The following is a 21,011-nucleotide window of genomic DNA, read 5'->3' as shown; positions in this document are numbered from 1 at the left end:
GGCTCCACTCCTGCACCACTCTGTAGCCACAGCGAGGCTTTTGGGACAAAGGAGCTGCTGAATGTGGATTTTAGTGGCCCCTTGAACTCACAGTTGGTTTTTTTGGTGTATCTCAGCCTAGCTTGGGAAGCTTAAGCACCCTTTGCACTGCAGTTGGTCCCAAACGACTGCCTGGTCTTGGCAGCTTCCCACCTCTTTCCCCCTCTTCCTTTAGCCTGAATCTCCTTGGACATGTTTTCTCCCCCAGAACTTTCTGCATTTGTATGAAGGGTCCAGTCCTACACAAAATAAATACCCAGTCTCTGCATGACAGTGGACTCAGTGGGTCTACTCACATGAATTCAAGTTTGCTGGAGCAGGCCCTTAGGCATTAATTATTTTTTTAAAGTCCAATTTTATTAGTTCTACTCTGTTTGGGCTTTGGAAAATGAAGTCACAAAATGCATCATAGGTCTTACTTTTTACAATGGCATTTGTCCCTCTGCTGATTCTTGGCAAACAGGGGCTGGGTGTGAGAGGGCACTGTGTCCCTGTGGGATGTGCACATGCTGCACAGGGACACTGGATGCACACACAGCGTGTTCCACCTGCAGGTATTTACCCAGACAGGTAATCCAGGTACTGCACATGCAGGGACCTGCTCACATCCAGGTGTGTTTGCAAGGACAGAGATGCATGTGCTTACACAAAGTCTATACATGTGTAAACTCTTAATTGCACATATACAAACATTAAAAATCAAATTAGTCTTAGATGCACTTTTGCTTTTTTTTCATTAAAAAGGACATTTTAAACCCCTTTTTTTTCCACTTCAGTTTTACTGTAACTAATACAATTCACCTGATCACCTAATGGGATATTTTCCTCTCAGTATGTTAAAACACTGATTAAAATGCATTACAATTATTAAATTGGGTAGAAGAGCACTTCTTGTAAGCTTAGTCTGGAACTCGTGGCACAGTTGTGCAGTGACAGTTTTAGATCATTTCTCTCATGTTACGGATCGTACAGCACAGAACCATGCTGAATATCATGCCAAAGATCTAGAAGAGAAGGGATGTGATTTAGGGATCCACTTACAAAACAATTATAAAACAATTTGCACATCAGACAATCTGAAGGTCCCTATGGCAGAGTAGTGACTGCTGCCATCTACAACCCCCAAAACATCAGACAATAAACATGGAAGAGGTTTCACTGATTTTATCAGCTCACATTGGTTTCTGTTCTTTGTTCTAAATGTCCAGGCAAGCACAACTGCCCCAAATATTAATGTTATTAACATCAATTTAAACCACATTATAACTGTGACTACTGGTGGTATCCTGGTATTGCACAGGGGTGTTCTGAGTTTCAGACACAGATTTGGGTAAGAGCAGAGGCTGATTCCAGAGCCCCTGGAGCTGGTGCTGAGCTCTCAGTAATTCCTGTGCTCCACAGCAAGACTCTAGATTAACTCTAAACCCCCACTCGTGTCAGAGAACTTGTTCCCTAGAGGGAATGATGAAAGCAGAGAACAGTGGGTGCTGCCAGAGGCTCTGTTTTCTTGTCACAGGTCAATTCTCCAAAGCAGCAGCTCCGGAGGCTGCACTGCCAAGGGTGGGAGATGGGCAGTGAAAGCTCTGGGTTCATGTCCCCTCCCCACACATCTCCCCAGGGACAGGCACAGATGAGCTCTCACAGCCCAGCAAGTGGCAGAAACAAGCCCAGTAAAAGGTGCAGGTGCATTCCTGCTGCTGAAGGGGTTGTGGTCACTTCAGGACCTTGGCTGTGTCTGAGGTGGGGATCCAAGGGGAGATGATCCCAGTTGTGGTGTGTCCTTGATGTTCTTGATCTCTGGCCCACCCCATGGCCTGGCTGTATTTTTGAGTCCCTTCATGTTTCATACAGACCCCAGGATTGTTTAATATGCACACCATGGTTTCTGTTACCTGCAGAAACCCTTCAGCTGCTTTTCAGTGTCCACATAAATCTATGAACGTCCTGCTCTTCCCTGCAGCTAAAGGAGTGGTTTTTTACTAATGCTGAGGCTCCTCATGCTGCTGGTGTCTGAGTCTGAAAGAAGCCATGCTGGAAAAGCTTTGTGCTACAGCCTGGTGAGCCCCAGCCTGCTGGTCCTGCTGTGTCCTTGGGACAGGGTGACATCTATTGGTCACAGCTCTAGTGAGAACTCTCTATTCCTCATGAAAACTAAGAAATGTACCCTAAAGGATTTAAAGCATCAGACTGCAGTTGTTTTGGAGTACATTAAATGCTGTTTCAGCCTTTTGCTTTTCAGTTTGGTTCATGTGCACTCTGCTCTCCTACTCTTACAACAAAAGAAGATTACCCTTGCTTTGGACCTAAGCACACAAAATGAACTTGAAAAGCACAGTCACACAGCTCTGCTTGCACTGATGGGGACAATTCCCAGGAAGAAGACACACTGGAACCTGTAAGAATTGAGGAATCTCACCAGACTCACTGCAAAATACCTTCCACAAAGCTTTGAGTGAGGGACAGGATTCTGGGCTCAAGGAGAGATTGGAGAACATGGATTTACTCACTGTGATGCTAGCAATTGCAATTCCAACAATTCCAACTAAGTGCAGATGAGTATCAATTACATTCTGAATTTCAACCAGGCAGTTCTGTTAAAAACAAAATGAAATTTTTTTTTATGCCTGGAAATCTGTATTTCAATCAATTCTATCAGCTGTTCTCACTGAAAAACAGATAAACACAAAAATATTAGTAAGGTCACTGTCCAAATTCCTGCATTTAAACCTTGGGTTTTGCTGGATAATTTTCCCAACATCTTCCCTTTTCTGGTGAGGCATCTGTACCTCTTGCCTGCAGAGGCTGACACATGCAAGTAATTTTCTTACACTCAGTTTTTCCCCTAAATTTAAACTCCTTTATATAACAGGCCATGCTAAATCAGGAGGTTTGGTGCTTCATTTTGACATTGAACTCACAAGCAGATTCCAGAAAAGACAGAAATTACAGAAATATCTTTCTTAACACCAATGAAGTTTCTAGTCAGGAGGCTCCTTGCATGACTAAGGTGGGCACTTGCCAAAATTCAGCCTCCATGGGGAATTTGGGGTCCCGTTCTGTCCCTTCCTTGTCCCTTTTCCTTTCAGATGATGCAATATTGTCTCAGCTACCATGAGATGCCACAAACAGTGACACTACTGAGGGCAATGTGACCTCCAGCTTAATTCTGCCTCCACTCTGCTCCATTCCATAAGGAATTTCATGCTGGAATCTGCAAGGTAAAAAGGAACTTCTTCCTTTCTTTTACTAACAGAATGTCTCCAATTTTACTAGAGAGCTGACATGAAAAAGTGATTAGAAGAAGCAGGACAGAGGACACTTGCCTTTGGCAGCTGGATGTTCTCTGGACAGGGTAATCCTGTTTGTTGTTCCACGTTACCTTTACCACAGCACTGGAGCTGAATGAGAGAGAGATGAAGGATCAAAGAGGGGGAAACTACAGACTGTTTCATACTGAAAATGAGACAATAAATAACTAAAAAAAAAAGAATCTGTACAGATCAAGTAATAACCTTATTCTCTACATTTAAACTGCTGCTTCTGGTAGAGTTCCAACTGCGTGGGACAAAATTCTCAAAAATTAGTTTCAATTGTCTGAGGCCACAGCAAACAGATGCGTTTGTACTAACAACAATGTGCAGAAGGATTTTTATTACAGTATTTCATAACAAAGCAAACAAGTGGATTTGGGAAAAGCAGATCCTTGGCTTACAAGAAAACAGGAGTTGTTAAAGGGAGAATGCAGAAAGTTCAAATATCACATCCAGAATTATGGGCAATGCACAAAAGCTACAGCAGAGAATGCTGGAATTTTATTTCTGACACAACATCGTGCTGAGTTTGGAGACAGTAATAAATCAGAGTTTCAGAGGGTTTGTTTTTCCTGTTTGCCTATCTCCCACAAAATGCTTGGAATTCCTCTTTGGGTCAGAAATAAGAGCTATGGGAGAAGGACAAAAGGGTCTGAGGTTGTGAAATGTTTGTTCTAAAGAACGTGGGAATTGCTGTAAGGAGCAACAAAGCTTGGGCTTGCTCTCCATGGGAGGCAGTGGAGATCCAGGATGGACACAAACAGGATTAAAGAAGTCACAGGTTGTAACTCTGATTCAGACATTCACTTTTTGGGTGGCCTGAACTGTGTCACACATGTGCTTTTGGTCTTTCACCGACTTGTTCAGCCACGCTGTAGGTCCTGGGACGTTTTCTCTGACAGATGCAGGGGGATGCAGACATTTCTCCCTCTCTCTGCATTTGTGAGCATTTATCTGTGGATTGCAGTATCCAGAAGGGCCATAACAGTCATTTATTCTGCACACAAAGACCAGAAGCATCAGAAATTTCAAAGCCTGGCTAATTGCACATTCAAATGTAGAAATCCAAACACCAGAATTCTTACAGAGCCCTCAGGAAACTCTCAGGGTTGTGAGCCTCTGACTGGATCTGAAGCACATTCAGTTCTATTTTGCCATGCCTCAGAGGGAGGAATTCTGGATTCTAATGGGCAGTGTGACACTGCAGTGAGGTGTGCAGGTGGAGGAGTACTCACAGCCACGTGGTAGTGATAGATGGTACTGTTCATCTTCCCCACTGGGTTTTTCATGTAGTCCTCATAAGCATCTTCATAGATTTTCTGGGCTTCCTGTATTGCCTGCAGAAATCAAACTTTCTAAGTGAGCTGCAAATCAGTCTTACCCCCAATCCAAGACTTTCACCTTGTGTCCTCAACCTCCAGGGCAAAAAGTTGGGTCTAGTAAACAGGTATGGTGACTCAAAAGCCAGGAGGGTTTGTGGCCTGGTGACATTCAGAAGGTCAGAATGTTCATAGGCTCTATTCTGTGCTGTGGTTAAACATTCTGAGTTGGGGAAGTTCAGTGCCTAAATTTATTTCCCCTTCTCCCAGGCAATACTCTCTTTTCATACAGTTCCCCTTGATGTTCCTTCAAGGCTGAACCACATCTCCAATTTTTCTTGAACAGAGGAGGCAAAAACTTCGTCCTATTCCAATGATAACACAAGCTGTCATTGGCTCCAGATAAGATTTTCTGAGAGTCTTCCAGGGAGAAGTCTCCTGGAAAGTTTTCCTGTGGCAGAGCCAGGTCAGTGGGCACTGGAATCCAAAACTTCCCCATTATTACATCAGAGCCTGTTTGCTACTTACCACTTTCTTGCCTATGAAGGCAAATACTCCAGCAGTGACCTCACCTGCAAATATCACCAACAGGCAAGCAAAGAACTGCAGAGGAAGGAGAGAATCTCACATGAGTGTAGCTTGTTCATGGGGTCAGCCCCTCATCCTCCCCAGGCCTCAACAGCCCACCCTGAACCAAAGCTCCTGAGGAGCTCTGCTCAGGGCTGCCAAGGCAGTTTTCTTGTCACATTCAAACAAAGGGGAAATGGCATAGATGTGGCTCAGAGGGAGCTTCAGGAGAATCAGAGGGTAATTCCAGGGAATACATCACAAGGGACAAGCAAGGGCAAGGCTACATGTATGGCAGCTCTGCAGTAGCATGGAGGCTGCTGAGTCCAGAGAAACTGGATTAGCAATAAAAGGACACGAGACCTTCCAGGTGTTGGACTGTAACGATCTCTCCATGAATTACACCAAGCACTGAATGCTTTGGATGGTTTCCCTGCACAGCCCAGGCCCTGGAAACCTTTTACTCACTGTTCCAATTAAGCACTGGGACTCCCGTGCTGCTCCACAGCACCCGAAAAATCCAACTGCTGACATGATGGCCCCTGCTCCCACCAGTACATAGAGTCCTGTGGAAATCAGAGCCAGGCAACAATTTCAGGTTTCTCTCCCCAAAGCCTGGTATGAATTTAATCAGCCCCACCCAGTTACAGGTATAACAATGTCTCTGACTGTCACAAACCTGGTTACACACAAAAGGTTCTCTGAGCACAGCAGGAGAGCTATGCTTTCTTCAGAATTCTTGGAGAATTAAATAAGAAAATTTGAGATGAGCTCAGTTGGTTAGGGCATGGTGCTAAAACCACGAACTTTGCAGTTTCATTCCTGGATGGGCCATTCACTCAGGAGTTGATGATCTTTGTTGGTCTGTCCCTTCCAACTGAGAATATTCTGTGATAGGAATCTGTGACTTCCACCTTCCAAGTCTGCTGTCCCAGGGACAGCTCAGTGCAGGAAGAACAAGCCCTATACCACGCAGAACCCCCTTACACCTCTGCAATAAGCAATGTAAGGCAAAAAAAACCCCAGCTTTACTAGAGGGCTTATTTTTGGGAAACCTGGGGCTGGAAATGTGCTGTACTGCTCTGCATGAGGGACATGAATGAACATGGGAGATGGGAGCATAGCCCCATACAGAGCCAGGACCTCAGCTGTAACCTCACACATAGAAATACTCCTGTTCAACAGGTGGTGTGGTTTTGTTTTTATATTTTTTTTTGTATGGGTTTTATCTAGGACAAAAGGAAATCAGAGCACAGAGTTTTTTTTCCCTCACTTGTGAATGTACATTTTCTGATCTGTGCTTGGGCAACACACGGGTTCCTGTGGGGTCAGGTCCCACTAGAGCACAACCACGGGGCTGTGCCTTGGCTCTGGGACCGTGTCGGTGGAATTCTGTGCAGGACATGCAGGAATCTGCCGTGCCAAGCCACTGCTGGGGAAAAGAGCTCCATGTTCCTTCTCCTCGTGTCCTTCTGGTGAGGGACAGTGGAGCTGCAGGCAGGGTGCACTAGAGGGCACAGCGAGCCTTGCTCCCAGCCTGGACTGCCCAAGCTCCCAACGAGAGCCTTTAGTGTGCTCAGTTACCAGTGTAAACATTATTATAAAATCCGACCCAGGGTGAGCTGAGCTGCTGGAATTTGCTGTTAGCAGGCCTTGTGTAACCTGGACTAGAAAATCCTACAGATGACAGTTAGTAATTGCTAGGAAAATGTAAAAGCAGTCAATGTTTGAGTGCAGAGCTCTGCCTCCCTGGTCACTGGTGCAGCCTGCTCAGGGAGGGCTGCCTGCTGCCCATTCCCTGCCACATCACCTCCAGTCTCTGTGTCTATCCCAGTTATTGGGATCCTTCTCCTCCCCTCCCTCCCTCCTTCTGCTCCAGTTCCTGCTGAGACACATTCTGCTAAATAGCAATAAAACAATTACAAGTATAATGGCTTTGCCCTACTCATTTTAATATACACGGTGCTGTTTGATGTCTGTGTTGGCAGTCCTTCCATGTTTTCTGGATTTTTAATACTCAGCCACCTGTGACTTACTGGGACTGAGCATCCTTCAGGCTGATACTTGTACACATATTCACAGCACTGGTTTTTACTGATGTACAAAGATATTTATGGCTCAGGGGAGAAGGGTCAGCCAGCCCTGGTGGAAGATGAATTGGAAAAGACAAAAAACCCTCGCTCAGGTGCAGAACTTGGTGCTCAAAAGCCGAACACCAAGGCTGCCATTTCCTGGGATCTCCATGGTAACAAACACAGTGTAATTACAAAGATGTTTCCTGGACGTATTCAGTGTGTCACTCCCTGCTCCCTTCCCTGTACTTATCAGGCCACTTAGCAAAGACAAATTTAAGTGAAGAGACAGGAAAGGAGTCTTCCCATTTCTTTTTGTTATTTGCAGCTAGGAAATAAAAGCTCGGTGAGTCTCGGAGTGAGACCACTTTCAGGAATTTGGATTTGCATTTGTCAGAGAAACAGCCTGAGCATTTCACTCGCATGACTCAGAGCTAAACCACTACCTCAATCAGAACTTCCCTTTTAAGGCGTGTTACAGGAAGAACTCACACCACTCACTAAACAAAGCTGAGCCCCACAGCTGAGCCAGCCAGGAGTTAAAATCCACCTTCTTCCATCTTCTGCTCAGGAGAGTTCATCCCACTCTGTCCTTTCTCAGCCTGGGACTACCACTTGCTGATGCACAGCTATTTCAAGATGGAAAATAATGTTGACACTTAAAATTTCCACAAAAATAAAGATATTTTTACTTTTCTTCTATGTAATCTTTCACACAGGAATAAAACTTGTGATTTTGGGGTTGTCCTGAGGCCAGGACTTGGCCTCGATGATCTTTGTGGATCCCTTCCAATTCTGAATATTCCATGACACACATGAAGAATAGCTTGAAAAAAATTCAAAGGGGCCAAGTTACTTCTCAGCTTGCACTGAGAGGTTTCCCAGCACCCACAGCCAGGGATGCTCAGTGAAAGATGACTTGCAGGAAGGATGGCAATTGGAGATGGAAATGTTCTCGTTTATGGCTTAAACATCTCCATGAAGGACTTTTGCCTATTGTAATAAAACTGTATTGCAAAAGCTGCAGCGAAGACCACCACACCCTGACTAAGGCTCACTGCTGGAGTGGCTCAGCTCAGCTCTGGGGACACATCCACAGAGGGATGGAGCTCTGCTACCAAAGGGTAGAGGAAGAGGGTTTGGGTGTGTGGTGATAACCTCTGGTCAGAGGCAGTGAATGCCCATCCTGTGCTGAGCACAGCAGCCCAGCTGTGCCTGCACCCCGGGAAAAGCAGAGTCATGGCCCATCAAAGCCCTCCAAAGGAGTCCCCAGACCCTGCACTGGAGCACTGCACACCATGGAACAGACCCAGAGCTTTGCAAGTGAGAGGAATGAGGGATTTGTCTTTACAAACAAGCTGTGGGTCTGCTGGTGGATAAAACCAGCACTGAGAGATAAAAGAGACAAGGGGAAGGACTCCATTGATTGATGAATGGAAAAAAAAAAGATATTTGCCTTTACAAACAAACTGTAGGTTTTCTCATAAATGAAATTGGATATTGAAAGAGGAAAGAAGCAATGAGGAAAACCCATGAATTCCATACGAATTAAAAATTAAAAGGGAGAGTTGTACATTACAGAGGAATCTCAGGTATCAGGTGTTTGGGCAGTCTGTGCCTCTCAAGCACCTCAGCCCATGGGGAAAGAGAGAGGGAAATGTGGATGGGAAATTGGGATAAAAAGGAGGCTGTGTCCTCCAAAAATCTGAGAGATCCCAGAGGAATGTCCCATGGCCTCTTCCTTTATTAGAGTAAAGCAAAAGGACTCCTCTGTCTCCTTTCTGGACATAAACCTCTGGTGTTTGTGGATTAATTTTCTGGACACAAGGGACAGTGGCAAACCTGGCCCCCCTCAGGAGGCACAGGGGTGTTCCCACCTGCCCCAAACATGGATTAATCCACTGGATTCTCTACTCTGCAGACGGGGAAGACCCTCAGCACCCAGAAGAGCAACAAGACCTCGTTGGGACCCTCAGATGGGTGATATGTCTCCACCTAACCCCTTCCACTCTCTCCGTGTCTGCCCCCCCTTTTCTTTTTCTATTTATTTCTTTTCTCTTTCTTTCTCTTTGCCTCTTTTATTATTAAATAAAATATATCACATTTTTGGCACCAACATCTAACCTCATTTGGTTTTAATAATGCTTTTTGGGTAGATGTTGAACCTTTCTGGATTTGTTTATTAACAGACTTAGTTTTCTTTGCTCTTCTGTGTTTAAACCAGTTTGTAACAATATTAAAGCTGTAGATGCAGAAATATCCTGGATGGTGTAAATATGTAAGACAAGGATCTGGTATTTCTTTTCCTAGTGGGCTGTACACAGCAGTGTAGGCAGGATCACCTCAAATTCTTGATAAGAATAGACCTAAATTTAAAGTAAGACTCTCTAGAGAGAAAAAAAGCAAAGGGTGGAAATGTCTGGCACACAGCTCTTGGAATCCCAGCCTTATCTAAAGCCATCAAGCACTGAGAGCTGTCAAGATCAGCAGTGCAAATCCAGACATTTGGTGGATTTTTACATCTTTCCTTGCAATAGTATCCAGTGTCAGAAGTATCTCAGCTTCAGTAAAACCCATCCCTTCCCAAAAGGCAGGATGGAAAGCCTTAATCAGCTTCTATTCATCAGCACTTCCATTGTAAAATACAAAGCCTTGGCACGGCCTCCAACCTGGCATCTACAGCACAGCAGGGAAAAAAAAAAAGTCAGTTTATAGCCACAAAATGGAACAGGTTTGAGAGCTACAGACTGACACAAAAAATTCACCACAAAGCTCAACACAGCAAAAAGAAATGTGTGAGTCAGATCAGGTAGACAGAGCTTGTTTTGGTGAGTGGAAAATGATGAGAAGGCTCCAGCTGCTGCTTTTTGTGCAGCAGAAGGAAAAAAGAACAAGGTGGAAAGGAAGCAAAGGTTTGTGACCTTTGTGAAATTTTTCCTCTCACCTCTTGTTGCCTCTGTTCATTTCCTGCAGTTTTGCTCTTTGGTCTGTGTGTGCTCATGAAGAGGAGAGGTTTGGCACCTAAAGGGAGAGCAGGGAATGCAGAGAGCAGGAAAAATGGAGAGCAGGGAATGCAGAGGCAGCTGTGCCATCGAGGCCCCAGTGACAGAGCTCTGCCATCTGTGACTGCCCACATATTTATAATAATAAATAATATTTATTCCACCTGCGTTTAGGACCCACAAACAGGTCACTCTCAGCCCCTGAATGTAAAGGGATGAAGAGGCACATTCCAAGGATTAAATTCCATGTGCAAATCTGACAGAGAATTGGTTGATTTAGGCAAACACAGCCAGTGCACTGATAACTGAGGGGGTTCTGGAGGAAATTGGGGCTTCTTTATAACCACAAAATAATAAAACCACCGTGTCACAGGACTGGGGATTTTTGGACAGAGCCTATTTTTTTTGTGAGGAAATCTTGAGGTTTTGGGGTGTGGTTTGCTTGTTTTGTTCTGCTGACACCTCTCCCCCCACACAGGTTTTTATAGATTTGAAGAGAAATGAAGACTTCTCCTTTTAGCAGTGAGTCAAGTGAGAGAACACCTGATAACAAATTGATTTCCCTTCTGGCTGTAACCTAGTGAGTATAAGAGGGGAAGCTCCTTCTTCTGCCATTGTTTTATTCTACAAAGATAAATTTAGAAAGCCATAAAGCAGCAGCTTTTCTGTATATTTGATTTTTTTATTCATCCCATGGGGAAAATCCTTCTTTCCTGAAAGGAAATTGTCAAATGGGGGTATTCCCTGTGAAAATCCCAACAGGAGGGATTCCCATTTTCTACCAGACTCTGCTTTGCAATTACAAGAGGAATTAAAATGTTATCTGGCAGTCTCAGAGCATCCTGTGGCTCCCAGTAGTGAAGAATGGCCAATCCACAAGTCAGCAGATCTCTGGATCAGCCTCAGGGCTCGTGGCACAGCTCTTCCCTAAGAGACTGCTCCTGTGGATATAAGGACACATCTCTTCTTGGGCTGTGCTTGGACACAGCAGATCTGCAAGTCTGAAAAAGCACCTTATAAAGGATCAAGGGATTCTGTGTGTTATTTCTGAGTGGACAAACCCCCTGTGATTAGCAATGATACAGAATTCCATCTCTTTAGATCAGATAGAAGAGAAGGGTGGAATTTTATAGCTACTGGCTGCAATATATTTTTATGTATATCAGCAGTGAGGGAAGCATCAGCCTGGGCTGGAAGAGGTCTAATTTCAGCCTCTGGAAGAGAACCCACTCCCAGAGCTACTTTTGTTTGTTTGTTTGTTTTTCCCCACGTCTTACTGAATGTTTGAGGCACAAATCCCTGCCTGGAGCCTATTGCAAAGAGCAGGAGCAGACAAACACACCCTGTCTCTGTCTGGCTTTATTTCACATGGGTTTCTTGTTTACCTGGCTGCTATGGGCACTTTCCATTTGAAATAATTCTCCTTTTTTTTTTTTCCTCTCTTTTGGGCTGAGTAAATAACACTGAACAAACCCCCAACTGTTCCTACTCCACGGAGAGAACAAGCAGCTCTGTTCTGGGGGTGAGGGACCCAGCAGCAGCGAGGCAGAGCCCGGGACCCACACAGGGCTTGCAGGGAATTTCCTGGGGTTCTGTGCTCCTTGCAGCCCAGGAGGGAAATGTGCTCCTCCACGGAAGGACTGAGGCTCTCCAACCCTTAGGAGAGCACCAAGGAACCTCTAGCACAGACACACTCCTGGAAAATATGAGAAACACACGTAGGAGTTGGAAAAAAATGTCCAGACAGGGACAGTTGTATGTGTGGCACCAAACTCAGCTCCTGAAACAGGCTTGTTACTAGAAATTTCCATTGTATATTTATTTATAAAATACATTTAGAGAAGTGGAGAAAAGCTGCAGAGGCCTCTAAAGTGACATGAATTTCTGGAGAAGAGGAACATACTCTTAATTTGAGCATAATGGATCTATCTGATCGAGTGTCATGTGGGAATTCAGCAGAGATTTCGTGGTTAATCTTCCTGGAACCACAAAAGCATTACAGGCACCAGCCAGTTTGGAGGCTTCTGCTGATGCACAAATCCTGAATTTCAATTTAAAAGCAGCCTCACTGTAATGTAACATCCCAGTCCAGCTCCTCCCTTTCCCACTGAACACCCTTGTTACACATCTTGCTCACATGCATCCCAGAGCCCTAATTATGGCCAGCTTCACTCCAGGCAGTGTGTGCCCAAAGCTGTTCCCAAAGCTCTGTCAGTGTCTGTCACCCCACAGACAGCTCGGAGCTCAGGGTGACACACCTGTGCCAGCTGCTGCTGTTCTACCCTGGCTGAGCCTCCCAGGCCCCCCGTGGCAATGGATTCTACAATTCAGTGATGTGAACAGCGTGGGGAAACTTCCTCACGTGGGAGCTGCTCAGAGTGCACACGCTGGTCAAAACCATATGGTCAAATGTCTCGGTACTTTTTGTAGGTTTGCTGCATCCACAGAGCAATCAGGACTGAGTGCACTGGAAATGTACACAATGACATTAAGATTTTTCAATTGGATTCCCATTTCCTTTCTTCATAATTCCTGACATTTATATGCCTGTTTGACTGCACTAAGCAAAGCACTTTGTTGTCAAGAGCAACTGATAGTGAGTCTAAGGTCATGTTCATGTGTGGTTGTGGCTAATTTAAAGTCTGTCATTGCTTACATTATCTGTTTCCACTTGCATCACTTTGTTGATATTGTATTTCTTCTGCCTTTGTAATACTCAGTCATTTGGTATTCTGAAATCCTCTCATGATTCTCTGCAATCCTCTCTAGATTAGGACACTCTGGCTAATCCTCTGTGTGCATGAGCTGGCTCAATCCAAACCCTCCTGAAGATGTTTTTGAACTGGCACGCCCCAAAAAGGAGCCTGACAGCTTTTTGGTTGTTGTTTTGGTTTGTTTTTTTTCCAGAAGACAAAACACCACCTTCTTAATGGCTTCAAAGTGGACAGTCCAAATGTATTTACAGCTCTGTCAGAGTGAAACAAAGCACAGGACATTTCCCTTATGGAAGCCATAATGGGTTATACTGGTTTGCTGGTTTTGTAGAAACTGCTTCAGAGGATGTAGAGCTCCTTTTAAAGAGACTCTGTATGAAAAAGGAGCCTGAGCATCCCTGGAGTGTGAGGTGCTGCTCCAACAAGAGCAATCATGGAATCATGGTTTGGGTTTAAAGATGATGCAGTCTCAGCCTCTGCCATGGGCAGGGACACCTATCCCAGGTTGCTCCAAGCTCCCTCTATCCTGGCCTTGGACACTTCCAGGGATCCAGGGTCAGCCACAGCTTCTCTGGGCACCTGTGCCAGGGCCTGCCCACCCTCTAAGGTTCATACATTAATGTAACAGCCACGGCCTGGGGGCATCAGGGATGGGAAGCACCCTGGTGCCCTTTTACTTCTCAGTGGCAGGTTTATCCCCAGTCACCTCCTGCAGGTGGCTCTTCCAGAGAGCTGTGGTGAGCTCTGGGCTGGCCCTGGCAGCCTGACCAGAACAGGGACTCCTGGAGCCTGGGTGTCCCCCGAGGGGCTCAGGGCACCCCGGGCACTCGGTGCTGTCAGTGCCACCAGGGAGCAGGAACCAGGGTGGCTTCCAGCTGCCTTAGGGAGGAGAAGGAAATGGGGTAACTGTGGGTTTGGCTGCTGCTGTGGGGTGGGACTGGATGGCTTTTACACAGCTACAGCAGGGAGAGGAGGGTGGGAAGAGTCACCCAGGAGGACAATTTAATGGGCAAAAAGCATAAAGTACATTATCATGCTTAAGGGATTAAAGGAAAAAAAAAACCTCCTGAACCTCAGCATCTTGCAAATATACAGCAATCACCCTGGGGCAGATGGACAGATTGTTCCATTAGGCTAAATTAGCTTGTTTGGTCAGAATTGCCTTTATTCTGTCAGGAGGAATACGAACTCTTAGGAACTGATGCAAGCTTTTGTGATCCAGAACTGAGAGAGGACTTTAGAACAACTTCCATTTTGAGTAAGCTCTTCTCAGGGGGTGGTAGTGGTGGTGTCATATTTTTAAAGCCAATTTCCAGTGCATCAGCTTCCGTTTTCCACTCAGGGCCACTATCAGCCTTTTCTAAACCACTCTTCCTGAGTGGCAGAAAAAGAGAGCTGCATACAAGATGATAGGAAGAACGACAATTTCATTGCTTAAGTCTTAAGTACAGACTAAAAGCCTCTCCAATACATGATGGCAGGATCATTTAATGCTCTTCCTGTGTTATTACATCTCTACACAGGGGCTGCTTTGCCAACAGCTCTCATTTTAAAGGCTGGTAGAGTTTGAGGGGTGGTGGATTTAAGAGAGAAAATCCTGTTGACTAAGGGTAGAGTGCTTGACTCCAAAATACATGACTAGAACTTGAACAAAGTGAGGCACAGGAGCAGAGAACTGCAGTTCACATGGATGGAACTCCAGCCAACTCCTGTTTGTATGGGCATCCACTGCTATGGAGAAAAACTCCTAATATCCTCCAGCTCCAGACATGACTTCATATCCTAAGGCACGTTCCATCTAAGTGTACCTTTCAAAGCCAGCAGCATCACTCCTGCTCTCACTGACCCCAAGAAAATGCCACAAGCACCCTAAAACTTTTGTCCAGAGCTCTTCTGGCCCTCATGGATGCCTGGACCACAGCTTGGATCATGAGACTGAAACAAAGAGAACAGAACAGAGCAGGAGGGTTGTGAGCTCTGGCTGTGCAGGAGAAGCAACATTTCAGGGCTGAGGAAAAGCCACCCAGACTGATTTGTTTGCATTCATCAGGTTTTGTTACCATTCCTGAGGGGGTTTGTTGAGTACATACACTTCACTTATTGGTGCTGGCAGGGATGGGACCCTCTGCACTTCATTTCTGAGGAATACACAGTTTGTCCTGCTTGTTGCCCTTTGTCTACCAAAAGCAGAGATGGAAGAATTGAGGTCTGGAACTGATCCTTCAATGTCCCTGTGTCAGTTTTTGCTTCACAGGTGCTTTACTTGCACTCAGCAGCACTTGGTCTGTACTACTGTGCTCTAGTTATTCTTAAAATTAAGAACAGCACTACTACAAGGAATTAATTTAGGACCAATTAATTGTGACACAGCTGACAGTGCTGACACCCTGGGTTCCCACAAGCATCTTCTTTCCTTCTGACTGTTGCAGACCTTCCTGCCCAGTAGAAAATTCCCCAGTCTTGGTACAGGAGTCTCCATAAGGAATTCCCTTAATTCTACAGCTCTTTTCTCCACTTGATCAGTGCAGTGTCACAGACAAGTCAGATAAAAGGTATCTACCAGCTATAGACCTTTGCTGAAATTATCCTTTTTTCTTTAATTTTCTCTCTCTCAAGTGCAGCTAAGAGAGGGATCTGTGAACTCTACCAGAGCTGGACTGCAGCTGAACAGGGAAGCCACAGTTTTGCTTCACCACTTGAAGCACAGGCACAAAAACTGTACTGTGAGATGGAGTAACATAAAATGTGGAGGGAACTCCAAAAGCTGGGGAGCTGCAGGGAGAGGATGTTCAATTTCAGGAGCCTGCTCCAGTGAAAGATACGTCTGGTAAAATGGTTGGAGACTGCGTGGGTCAAGGAGTTTCAGTTCCAACCTTTTCTGTTGTAGGTTTTTCACTGCAAACTGCAGTGAGGAATATGGATCACCAAACACAAAACCACAAGTGACAGAAAGCTAGGAACACATATGTGCTTGCCCACAGCACTGCTGCCTGTAAGCTGTTCTCCAACCAACAAAAACATCTCAGTGGCTGGAAAAGATGAACAGGCCTGGTTGCCAAGTCATGGCCTGAACTATTCCAGGGGCAGAAGAGACAGCTGGACTGCTGGTAAAGAACAGGGCTATTTAAGGAGACTCACTCTGGCCTAATGGAAAATGCAAGGATAGAATTATCAATTATTTTACACTAACCCAACATTTCAGATCCAGGAAAAAAACAATCACAAGGAAGCAGAAGAGAGAAGCTGGTTAGATTCAGCTGGCAGCTCAATCCAGGTACAGAAAGAGCAGAATGTGCTGCCCTTTAGAAGAAAGAAAATTAACTGTTTTTCAGAAGATGGTAATTCTGGAGTGTTTCAGCCTACAAAGCAAACTCCAAATGCACCTGCACTGTTGTTCCAAGCACTGACACAAAGCTGATGTGATCACAGGGCCTTGGGTTATCACAAGGAGCCACAAAAGCCATCAGTGGAACAGGGATAAAGAAATTATTTTGGATGTATAGCTATATGCTGATATTTTAAGTCATACTGCTGATCTGCTTTCTCTTTCAGCCCTCAGGGCAGCTGCTCCTGGTGTGCTGCACAGTGCTCCATATTAAGAATTCCTATGCAAAAGTCTGGCTGCCACCCAGAAAGCATGTAAGAGAGCAAACACACAGAGCCAAATAAACAACAGTCCCAGAGGCTTTGAGAAAGGCCCAATACACAACTGCCAAGGGGGACTCCGAGCTGAAATCTCCCAGAGAGGGAAAGCTCTTCAGCATGACCTTCAAACACAGCTTTGTCTGCTGCAAACCCCACTGTAACTGAACTGCTCCCTGTCCTTTTACCACAGCCTTGGTCCCAGACTGTTCACAGCCTCAGCACGGCTGTGCCATCAGATGCTCAGGAGTCACAACAGCATTTAGCAGGATTTGTAATGAGGGAGGGAGGGAGCAGAAAACTCTCTGATCTTTCACAGGAGTGCTCGTTCAGAGCCTATTACAAAAAAGGGCAAAGCCTTTGCTTTAGAATTCAGTCCAAAGTGCAAATTTAAAAGAATTCTGAACATCTCTGTGCCCTGTTCCTCAGCACTTCCTCTCACAGTTACATATTTCAACAGGCAGCTCTATAAATACGTGGGGCAGCCCAAGAGCTGAATGTCATGGTGTCTGATGAAACTTTTACAAGAACGTTCCCCAGGACTTCCCAAAATTAACAACTTTGAACAACTTTTGTAATTTCTATTCAGGGCAAAAGCAGACTACATCTTTTGGAGATTTAAATACATATGCACCAAAGAATATCTTGTTTACATTGTGTGATCCAGGCTGTACTGGAGCTGTGGTGCTTACTCACAGCACAGGATGTAGCATTTTCTGCCTTCCAACAAACCTGCAGCACTTGATTTTGAAGGCCAGAACATCGTTCTGTCTTGTTTGCTCTCCTGGGACAAACATAAGTGGATCAGGCAGGGAAACATTCCAATCTGCAGCATGGGGAATTCAGCAGGTATAAACTGGATCTGGAAATGAAGTTGGTGATCTAATATGCTGCTGTCATAGCAGCTCAGAAGTAAGAGAAAAAGTAAATCACACTTCCTGGCTCTCTGTGTCAGTGGAGGTGCTGCAGGATATTTTACAATAACCCTCAGGTCCCAAACGATGTTTTCATCTGAATGGTTTTAATCAGTCTCACAAAACCTCACAGAAACATTGCTGGACATAACACTGTCCCCATCTATTCCCACGGCTGCACAGCCAGGTCTGTGCCTCTAGCCTGGCTGCAGATGTTAAAGAAATCTGGGCTTGGGGCTGTGGTGGATCTGAGTGGGTCTGCACTGAGAGAATTGGGGTATTTAAGGTAACTGCACAGTCTTGGAGTGGTGGGTGACTGCTGCAGGACACCTCTGGTCAACTCCCAGTCCTTCCACCCTGTCAGAGTGGCTTGATGGCCAGGGCAGGACTGGGTATTCACTTACACTTGGCATTTGTAGATGGCAAAAATGTTTGCACCAATGGGATTTTATTGGGTCCATCTCCAGGGGTGATGCACTAAACAGAAGAAAACGTAACTTTGCTGATGTAAAGAAGTTACAGTTGCCAGTGACAGAGAGCTGCAGTTGTTGGCAGTCCCAGACAGCTGCTATTTAAGGGTATCTATAGATACAAAACACAGGTGGCATTTCCCAAAAACCCACCTGGAATTCCCAGGGAGAAAAAAGTTATCTTAAATGTTAAAATTAGACGTGACTAATCCCAGTTCCATGGGCACAGGAACTAGCTGATTCCTGCCCAGGTTGGACTGAACACCAGGTAGTTCCACTTTTCAGCTGTGGAAGGATTTGTTCTGGCACTTTGGTCCCACTGAAGCCTCCACAGGGACAACTGCTGAGCAGAATTTTTCTGCTGTCCTGGTTCTGGGAACATTCTGAAAGGACACATATTTGGCTGGCTGGCAGCTGCACAGAAAACTCTGGAGGGATATACTGGTGAGCCCCACAAGTCTCTGACCTGTCTCACCTTCTATTCTGAGAGTATTAGCACAATTCACTTAGGATATGTGGGGACTGGATCAAATCCAGGATAAGAGATTAGTTAGGTATAAGGAAGTGGATGCCAAGCAGAGAAAGGTCAAAAGCCATCACACACATGGCACACAGCACCAGAATATCCAGTTTTGTGTGGGCCAGCCCAGGAATTGTTGACTTTCCTATAAGTCAATCCATAAGGTGTGTCACCTGTCCCAGGATGCAACCAGGGCTGGAGGCTGCTGCCCTCCCAGCACTGTAACTTACCCATGAAGAAAAGTTCCGGGGACTTTTTGTCTGTAGCAAACTCTGCCATGGGCCCACCAAAGCGCAGCCACAGCCCAAAGGCAATGACAGCCAGTCCTGCCAGCTGCAACAAAAACAGAGCAGTCAGGGCTGCAGTGACAAACGGCTGGAGAGCATCACAGGGGTGTCTTGGCACCTTGTGCTTTCTTGAAATCCCACAGCTCAGAACTGTGCTGTCAGAAAAATCATGCAGCGCTTGCCAGGGTCTGCTAACAACAAATTCCTATTACAGTGCAATGTGCTTCTTTCCTTCAGCTCTTCAGTGTAATGGTGCTTCTGAACTTACTAGTGGCTCTCAAAACTTGTCAGTCCTTTAATAATAAAAACTGGGCCTGAATTGTCAGGAGAAAAATGGAGTGGGGCAGGGGACCCCCACCAAAAGTAGGAGGTACAAGGGTTGCTACTGGATAGATATCCTGGATCACAGAATTTACAAACCAGTGATAGATGCGGTCAAGAGGAAGGAAAAATTCCCTTCAATGTGAACAAGACTAGGTCACAAAGGAGTGTCACAGCATGTTGTTTGAGGGGAAAGATCTACAGTCAGAGGTCTCAGCCTCACCACATGCCAGAGCAATCATCAGCCTGCCAGGCAGTGCTGTGTGCCCTGGCAGAGAGCTCCAGCATCCTGCAGGATCAGTGCCGTGTGCCCTGTCAAGAGCTCCAGCATTCCTCAGGACCAGAGCTGTGTCCTGCTGCTGTCCAAGCCCAGAGCCTCAGTCTGTGGTACCTGCACAACCTGGACAAAGCTCACAAACAGCTCCTGCTTCCCATGTGGGTGCCAGCCTGGCACAGTGCTCCCCTAACCTGTCCTGCATTCCCTGGCACTTGATCATTGGCACAGCTCCACAAACCAAGAGATGAGGCAATTGTTCAGCTGGAGAGCTCGGGATCACGGCTTTCCTCACAGATGTGTCCTAGCAGAGGGTGAGGGTCCCCTGCCACCCTGTCACAGCATGGGGACCTCCCTGCTGGCAGCCTTGGGCTGCCAGGGCCTCTCCAGGCTGTGGAGTGCCCCTGGCAGTTCGGGATGAATGTCCCAGCCAGCTGAGGAGATGGTTTCTTCCATCTCAGTGAAGGCAGATAACAAAACACAGTACTTGTCACTTTTGAGAAACAAATAACACAAAGCTTTGTCCTTCTGCTGCCTTGCAGCTGCAGCTGGGCAGCATCACTCTGCCCCTCCAGCTCGAGCACAGCAGCACTGTGTCCCCGGAGCACGCAGCGCTGTCACCACGAGGGAACAGCCTTTGGTTTAACTGTGCTTCAAGCATAAAGGAGACAAAAGCCCAAAACTGCTTGGTCCAGAGAGGCTGAACAGGATGACTTTGTGATTTCTTTTAAAAAGACCCCAGTGAATCAGAAGGAAAGAAAAAGACATTTAAGAAGATAACATTGCTGATTGTTTTCTGGAAAGTGAGAGAAGAGAAAGCGTGAATTCAGCTGCTGGAACTGTGAGACTATTGAAAAGGTGCAATGAGGGGAGAATGGACACAGCATTCCCTAAATCTCTTGGGGGTGATGCGAGGACTTTGTCTGAGGATGAACTTGTAGCAGCTGTTGGCTCCCTATTTGAAATGACATTAGTAAAAAGCACCGTGATGCTGTGAAATGTTATGCTCGCTGCACTGCACTGGGGGAACCTCTCCCAGCCTCCTCCTGCAGCCGTGTGGTTGCCGGGGAAATGATCGCTACTTTAAATGATCAGTTTAGACAGATGCTGTCTCTGCTCAGCAATGTCATCTTACACCGAGCCGCTGCTTTCCCAGGCAGAGCTGTAACGCCTTAGGAGCGAGCAGGAGCCGGGAGCGCTGGCCGGGCTGCCTGGAGGGAGCCGCGCCCGTGCCACCCGCCCGACCCCTGGCACCCCGAGCACCCCCCGGAACCCCCGGCACCCCGGTACTCCCGGCACCCCGGTACTCCCGGCACCCCGGTACTCCCGGCACCTCCGCACCCCGCTCCCGCAGCAGGTGCCCCTTGCCCCGCCCGGCCCCGCTCCGCCCGGCGCGGCGCTCACCCAGAAGGTCAGGTTGAAGATGAAGAGCAGGATCTTGATGCAGCGCATCCCCCCATAGCCCACGCCCATGGCGGGCGCCGGCTCCGGCAGCAGCAGCTCCCGAGGCGGCTCGGGCCGAGTCCGGCGGGGCGGCCCCGGGGGCAGGTGCGGGACCG

The 21,011-nt window shown here is 46.4% G+C and overlaps 1 protein-coding gene across 1 annotated transcript; it reads right to left on the bottom strand.

The window, feature by feature from the left end:
- Window positions 1–374: 374 nt before the first annotated feature.
- On the bottom strand, window positions 375–20,998 carry TSPAN2 (tetraspanin 2). The gene is made up of 8 exons (XM_014872792.2): window positions 20,857–20,998; window positions 18,801–18,903; window positions 5,705–5,802; window positions 5,198–5,272; window positions 4,586–4,687; window positions 3,363–3,437; window positions 2,547–2,630; window positions 375–1,043 (listed from the first exon to the last, which is right to left on the bottom strand). Exons 1-8 carry the CDS (start codon window positions 20,923–20,925, stop codon window positions 978–980), a joined length of 672 nt encoding a protein of 223 aa, XP_014728278.1. The 5' UTR covers window positions 20,926–20,998; the 3' UTR covers window positions 375–977.
- Between the last annotated feature and the right edge of the window lie 13 nt (window positions 20,999–21,011).

This window comes from Sturnus vulgaris, chromosome 29 (genome assembly GCF_052056855.1).
Source record: "Sturnus vulgaris isolate bStuVul1 chromosome 29, bStuVul1.hap1, whole genome shotgun sequence".
Lineage (NCBI taxonomy): Eukaryota > Metazoa > Chordata > Aves > Passeriformes > Sturnidae > Sturnus > Sturnus vulgaris.
This window is presented reverse-complemented; position numbering and strand designations above follow the sequence as displayed.